The 7505-nt window shown below is 42.1% G+C and overlaps 2 protein-coding genes across 8 annotated transcripts in view; one reads left to right on the top strand and one right to left on the bottom strand.

The window, feature by feature from the left end:
- Positions 1 to 1076: 1076 nt before the first annotated feature.
- On the bottom strand, positions 1077 to 7343 carry LOC118365134 (coiled-coil-helix-coiled-coil-helix domain-containing protein 5). Of its 6 annotated transcripts, none has more exons than XM_035747096.2 (5): positions 6880 to 6898; positions 6503 to 6529; positions 2763 to 2903; positions 2008 to 2159; positions 1077 to 1716 (listed from the first exon to the last, which is right to left on the bottom strand). In XM_035747096.2, coding segments are annotated over exons 2-5 (324 nt in total). In that variant the 5' UTR covers positions 6505 to 6529; positions 6880 to 6898; the 3' UTR covers positions 1077 to 1687. The 6 variants fall into 6 exon arrangements, with proteins under 6 accessions (XP_035602989.1, XP_035602986.1, XP_035602987.1 ...); XM_035747093.2 differs by lacking the exon at positions 6880 to 6898 and adding an exon at positions 6662 to 6847; XM_035747094.2 differs by lacking the exon at positions 6880 to 6898 and adding an exon at positions 6662 to 6847 and having other exon boundaries at positions 1077 to 1713.
- Positions 6872 to 7505, top strand: part of LOC118365086 (endoplasmic reticulum transmembrane helix translocase-like) — a 35941-nt gene continuing 35307 nt past the window's right edge. For both annotated transcript variants that reach the window (XM_035747027.2, XM_035747025.2), the window contains exon 1: positions 6872 to 7379. In XM_035747027.2, coding sequence (XP_035602920.1) covers positions 7050 to 7379 — 330 coding nt within the window. In that variant the 5' untranslated portion in view covers positions 6872 to 7049. The remainder of the gene's footprint in view (positions 7380 to 7505) is intronic.

Raw genomic sequence — 7505 nt, 5'->3', positions numbered from 1 at the left:
TGAGACTAAATATGCCTACATTATTCTGAGTATGTGTAAGATGTTGATGATGCAAGGCTTCTTCTGCTGAGTGTACAAAACATTATGAACACCGGCTCTTTCCATGACAGACTGAAGAGGTGAATCCAGTTGAACTATGATCCCTTATTGATGTCACTTGTTAAAATGAAGAGGAGACGGGTTAAAGAATGATTTTTAAGCCTTGAGACATGGATTGTGTAGGTGTGCCATTCAGAGGGTGAATGGGCAAGACAAAATATTTAAATGCCTTTGAACGGGGTATGGCAGTAGGTGCCAGACGTGCTGGTTTGTGTCAAGAACTGCAACACTGCTGGGTTTTTCATGCTCAAGTTTCCCGTGTGTATCAACAATGGTCCACCATCCAAAACACATCCAGCCAACCTGACAACTGTAGGAAGCATCTCTGTGGAACGCTTTCGACACCTTTTTAGAGTCCATGCCCCGACGAATTGAGGGCAAAAGGGGGAGGTGCAACTCAATATTAGGAAGGTGTTCTTAATGTTTTGTCACTCAGTGGTATGATAGAGAGCTAAAATGTAATTGTAGAAAAGAGCCTCTGCATGTTTGTGTCAAAGTGTTGACCTTTTTGAAGACTGACAATTCTAAGGAAGAATCTCTCCACTTGATTGCGTCTACCTCAGCCTTTAATAATTGAAGCAGAAAAGGTGGCCTGTTCCGGTTAGTAGTCAAAGGGCACATAACTCAACATCCTCCCCCTCGTCTGTCTCTCTATGGTCAACACAGATTATAACTCCACAGCCTCCACCTTCTCCATTTTCCTAGGCTCTGTTCCCTCCGGCCAGTGGAAAGCCTCTTGTTTCTTCCACCTTTCCTTAGCTCCTTCAAATTCAAACTTTCCAGCCACCTTCCCCTCCTTCCTGTGCTCCCTCCTTTCCCTCAACAAATGAGTAGCCAAGGAGAGATGTGTGGGAGAGATATCATACATTCCACGGTTGAATATTCTACCATGACTGATTCCAACCTGAAGAAAATGAGCGTGGGAGCGAGAAAGGGGCACCATAACATCAGAGTATGTATCCAAACTGGATGAGTAATAGGACTGAAATATAGGAGTTTAATGATAAACTTCCCCCAAAATAACATTTACAAGAGACCACTACACCGCAAACCAGGGATACTTGGATAACACGCAGTTGTGCACAGATATGCTGCGGAGTGAGGTTGCAAAGCTAACTCTGTTACACACATTCATTCTCAATATAAATTGTAGAGGAAAAGAGAACCATTTATGCTGCTACCCGAGGTTACTACAGTGTTATAAATATGTATTACACACAACCTGCTGCACAGTGAATATTTTCACATATAGAAAAGAGGACACCTCTGAATCCCATTGTCCCAGTGTATGTCAGAGAGCTGTAGCATCGAAGAGTTATTAAATAACTTCAAGAAATAACCTGTCTTGAATCTTGACGGTCTCAGGCAGAAATCAGTTCCAGTAACTTGTCTACCATTCCGAGTTCTCTTGACAAATCCTAAAGTAGCCATGGACAAGAGTCCACTTTATTCATGTACAAAGTCAGGTTGTTATGTTATCAATATGACATGGGCATTGATTTATCCATGATTGATAGAGGAGTCCGGCGTTAGTATTGCAGGAAGGAGATATCTTCTCAGAGGGATGGATGATGGTCACTGCTGGGTCCTAAGAGGGCTGAGGAACCGGGTTCACTGCTGAAAGAGGAGATCTATTCACTTCTTCAACTACTACACCAAGTATTCAAAAAGGTAATCTCTCAGAAACAGAATACCTAAACAAATGACAAAATGACACAAGATCATACTATGTAGTAAGATAGTGCTTTAATGTTTACCTTTGGGGGTACTTGAAGACCGAATATGAAAGACACTGATGTAAAGCACTCTCTCAAGGCCAAGGAGCACCATTCAAAAGTTAGAATAATCACAAGAAAAGTGAGGGCTGTGAATGAGCCGGAGACTGATCTACAATCAGTGAACACTCACCCACTCCGGCAAGGTCCACTGTCTCGGCACAGCCGAGGAAGCGTGCCACGTGTGCTGAACAGGAGGTAGGTGAGTTCTGGTTCTCTAGTAAGCAGCGTTCAAACTCTGTGAACTCTTTTGAACAGTCTGTCCGGATCTTCTGGATCACAGGGCTGCAGAAACATTGATCAAGAAGATCCTGAAAAAAACTTAAACACAATCCTACACTTCACATCGGCACTGTACAGTACTCACTGGTTTGACTTTTTACATCTGAATTATTTTCAAATCAACAGTTCTTTACAGTAACCCAACCTAGACCCCCGAAGAACAAGCAGCAGCACAGTGGAAGGAATAGGGCCTGGGCCTAGAAGGAGAACCTGTGCAAAGCCTGTGGTCTAGCGTTAACGCTCCTGGCTAGTCACATATACTGTTGCCCACTGGAGACCAGGGTTCATTCCCCACGTCCACCTTACTGTTCTCCTACTTGACTGTTTTTCCCCCGTTTCCAACTATCAAAATAGGAGTAAACCGAGAGAGGAACCAGACTCAGAGAGGGACTTTGCTCTGTATCGGATTTACATATGATCATCTCGGCCAGTCAGTTATAGCCTGGGTACTACCAGTCTGTTTGCTGCTATCATTCTACTCCTTAACATGCAAAACAATGACACAGAGTACAAGGAGTTGAAAGTTAGATAAATAGCCTAAAATCCATAACCTAAGACAGTTATACATGCGCAACTGATAGTCAGGGACAACGGCTTATTCCTTACTGTGAAGAGGTACACTGTGCCACCTTCATCTTTAGGTCTTGACAGTGCTGTTGCCATGTTGACGGGTGAGCGGCCACACACTGCCCATAGCACTCCATCTCCTTATGGCAATACTTGGTGGTGATATCCATGGCAACCTGCCTGAAGGATGACACAGACATGCAGAACAGTTTCTGTGATATGCATAGACAATTACAGTGATGTCCAATCATTGACTGTGTGTCCTCTTCTGTGACAATGACAATTGTGGAAGGAATGAAAAACAAAATTGCCCACTAAGCCTTTGTTTATTGTAAAAAAAGAATTGTCGGAGTAGAGGTCCTTGTGCATTTCAGGTAAAATAAACAACTCAGGTAAAATAGCTAAATAGGACAAATTAATGTTAGCTTGCGGCTCTACGTCTTACAGGAACGCGCTCACCGGGCAAGCACACGCACTGTCATGGATACAAGGTCCGATCCCTTTTGAAACCAGTGTAATGAAACAGGCAGGGAGCAGGTCTCGAACCCTCGACCTTCTAGCCCGAGGTCCGGTGCGCTATCGACTGTGCCGCAGAGTCGATTTCCGCGCGAATAAACTCAGGGTCGTTACAATATATGTAAAAACAAATAATAAATATACAAAAAAAATATATATATATTTTTTTAAATATATACACACAGTGGTGCAAAAAAGTATTTAGACGGCCACCAATTGTGCAAGTTCTCCCACTTAAAAAGATGAGAAAGGCCTGTAATTTTCATCATAGGTACACTTCAACTATGGCAGACAAAATGAGAAAAAAATATCCAGAAAATCACATTGTAGGATTTTTAATGAATTTATTTGCAAATTACGGTGGAAAATAAGTATTTGGTCAATAACAAAAGTTTATCTCAATACTTTGTTATATACCCATTGATGGCAATGACAGAGGTCAAACGTTTTCTGTAAGTCTTCATACACTGTTGCTGGTATTTTGGCTCATTTCTCAATGCAGATCTCCTCTAGAGCAGTGATGTTTTGGGGCTGTTGCTGGGCAACACGGACTTTCAACTCCCTCCAAAGATTTTCTATGGGGTTGAGATCTGGAGACTGGCTAGGCCACTCCAGGACCTTGAAATGCTTCTTACGAAGCCACTCCTTCGTTGCCCGGGTGGTGTGTTTGGGATCATTGTCATGCTGAAAGACCCAGCCACGTTACATCTTCAATGCCCTTGCATAGAAGGAGTTTTTCACTCAAAATCTCACGATACATAGCCCCATTCATTCTTTACTTTACACGGATCAGTCGTTCTGGTCCCTTTGCAGAAAAACAGGCCCAAAGCATGATGTTTCCACCCCCATGCTTCACAGTAGGTATGGTGTTCTTTGGATGCAACTCAGCATTCTTTGTCCTCCAAACACGACGAGTTGAGTTTTTACCAAAAAGTTCTATTTTGGTTTCATCTGACCATATGACATTCTCCCAACCTTCTTCTGGATCATCCAAATGCTCTCTAGCAAACTTCAGACGGGCCTGGACATGTACTGACTTAAGCAGGGAGACACGTCTGGCACTGCAGGATTTGAGTCCCTGGCGGCGTAGTGTGTTACTGATGGTAGGCTTTGTTACTTTGGTCCCAGCTCTCTGCAGGTCATTCACTAGGCCCCCCCCCCGTGTGGTTCTGGGATTTTTGCTCACTGTTCTTGTGATCATTTTGACCCCATGGGGTGAGATCTTGCCCCAGATCAAGGGAGATTATCAGTGGTCTTGTATGTCTTCCATTTCCTAATAATTGCTCCCACAGTTGATTTCTTCAAACCAAGCTGCTTACCTATTGCAGATTCAGTCTTCCCAGCCTGGTGCAGGTCTACAATTTTGTTTCTGGTGTCCTTTGACAGCTCTTTGGTCTTGGCCACAGTGGAGTTTGGAGTGTGACTGTTTGAGGTTGTGGACAGGTGTCTTTTATACTGATAACAAGTTCAAACAGGTGCCATTAATACAGGTAACGAGTGGAGGACAGAGAAGCCTCTTAAAGAAGAAGTTACAGGTCTGTGAGAGCCAGAAATCTTGCTTGTTTGAAGGTGACCAAATACTTATTTTGCACCATAATTTGCAAATAAATTCATTAAAAATCCTACAATGTGATTTTCTGGATTTTTTTCCTTCTCATTTTGTCTGTCATAGTTGAAGTGTACCTATGATAAATTACAGGCCTCTCATCTTTTTAAGTGGGAGAACTTGCACAATTGGTGGCTGACGAAATAATTTTTTTGCCCCACTGTAATGGGGGTGGGGGCATTTAATTGAAATAATTATTTTATGAGTATCGCTAGCTGCAACAGAGTACCATCGTGGATACCATTTTGTTATGTCTATGTCCAATGTGAAGGAAGTTAGAGGTAGTTTCATGAGCCAATGCTAACTAGCTTTAGCGCAATTACTGGAAGTCTACAGGAATTATTAGCATGTTAGCTGTTTTTGATCACATGACTAGGGAAGTAGATAAGTGGCTTCATTGTCAAAATCTCGAACTATCCCTTTTTATATGGAGGAAAATACAATCATTGGAGCTAATTACATAATATTTCTATATAGAACATTTTTAAGCAAGCCGTCTAAGAAGTGGTCATTTTCGGGATGGAAAAGAGGTTTGTGTCAACTTAAATTACCAAACCAAGATAGAAAGCATGCAGAAAAAAATATTGAAAAAAAATATTATATAGTTATCTACTTCCCCAGTCATGTGATCAAAAACAGCTAGCATGCTAACAATTCCTATAGACTTCCAGTAATTGCGCTAAAGCGAGTTAGCATTGGCTCGTGAAACTACCTCTAACTTCCTTCACATTGGACGCAGACATAAAAAAAATGGTATCCACGATGGTATTCTGTACTATATTGAATAAAACTCTACTGGCCTGTTCCGTACCATACTGTACTGTACTGTACCGTACCGTACTGTACTGTACTGTACTGTACTGTACTGTACTGTACTGTACAAACTTGTGAAACGTAGCATAGACGTCTATGATTGATTCAGATATGGTTCTGGTCCGCACCTATCAAATATGTGCTTGTTTGGGGGCGGAGCTCATTAACGTAATACCCAGCATGCTTTGCAAGTGTTTATTTTTACATGTATAATTTGGTCATTTAGCAGATGCTATTACACAGAGCGACTTAGTGCATTTAACAAAGGTAGATAAAAAAAAATAACATGACAGTCATAGCAACAACAAAAAAATTTGAACATTATTGAGAAACTTATTGTAGCTGACGTGGTCTGTTCATTTATTCTTTAGTTGCGACTACTTTGAACATCTTTATTAACAGTTAAGCTTTTTAAAAAGCTAACACAAGTGCGTGTGACAGATAGGAGCAATAATAAACATTCTCTTGCAATCTTCAATTGGATCCTCTTTCCTAACCCGTTACGAAAAGTCAGATTTGACGATAATTTGACAAACTGTGTGGATCCCTTCTAGCCGTGACCATGCAGAAGTATTTTTTCCCGGTTGCTTGTTAATTTTTAGACATTTTTGGGTACATACCGGCCGTAATGGTAGTAAACCTAGATTCTCATCGAAACTCCATATTTGGTAATCAACGACCGTATCTTGACATTATAATTGTAGTTTGAATTTGAGCTATCTGGACGTTAATACTGGTCAAGTCACAACTGTATTTTATTGGTGTAAATGAGTAGAGTTTACAAAGTAGATTTACTCAGATAGCTATGAAACTGAATAAAATGCATAACGTTGAAGACACTTACATGTTTGTGGTGGAGGTAGTTTGAAGGCTTGTTTAGACAAAGTAAAAATAGAATCAAGGTTATAAAATGTGTTCACAGCCATACACAGAATATCTACCGCATACACCCTCCTCTATTTCGACTGGTCGAAACACGTTGCATACTGCCATTGTTCTATACCATTGGTCCTGGGTTGTTGTCAATTCCAGATATGACATCGATTTCTTAAAGGAGAAACAACCGATTGTCCTGTGATATTTTAACCTGTATTTTGTTAACCCCTGCTTTTAAAATGCTAATTTTAATATGCACTCGATTGAGGATATTTGATGTCAAACAAATGTGTTCAAATCGGCAGGAAGTAACCATACGAGAGCAAAAATGACACGTTTCCTTACGTGGTTTCGTACACGGAAGCAGCTGTGTGAGAATGAGCGATTCAGAAACTGGACCTGACAACGGACTAAAACAACTGGCTTGTGTGAAACTGCCTTACCACCGACAATAATAGCTAGGGGGGAGGTGGAGGATAGAGGGACAAAAACGAACGCGACTAAGAAACGGGAATATGGTTGGGGAGGACGGGAATAAGGGGGCGGGGAACCAGCAAAAGGCCACCTCAATGAACAGCCAGCATGACAGCGCCGAGACTGACGACGAGAATGTTAGCTCAGTGTCGCTGTACCGGCGCAGGCCCTGGATATTCCACGGCACGGTTCTACCTTTTTTAGCCGTGCTGTACCCTGGCTGGTTGTACGTGTGGCTCGGAGTGTATGGTACTTCCGAATACCCAGAAGCAGGCCTACTTGCTCTCGCCGCCATCGGGATCGCGCACGTCCTCACGGCGCTCTCCGGTTATTGGTCAGTGCACGCGCACTGTTGGCTCACCTGCTCCAAGGTAAAGTGGTTGGATCATCTGCAGTTGTTTTGGAATTAGGTGTTGGAGATTGAACTAACACTGCCCAACATAACTGGTGATCACTCTAGTTAGCATTATTTTATACTCTACACACGGACATTTGGA

This window comes from Oncorhynchus keta, chromosome 32 (assembly GCF_023373465.1).
Source record: "Oncorhynchus keta strain PuntledgeMale-10-30-2019 chromosome 32, Oket_V2, whole genome shotgun sequence".
NCBI classification, from domain to species: Eukaryota; Metazoa; Chordata; class Actinopteri; order Salmoniformes; family Salmonidae; genus Oncorhynchus; species Oncorhynchus keta.
This window is presented reverse-complemented; position numbering and strand designations above follow the sequence as displayed.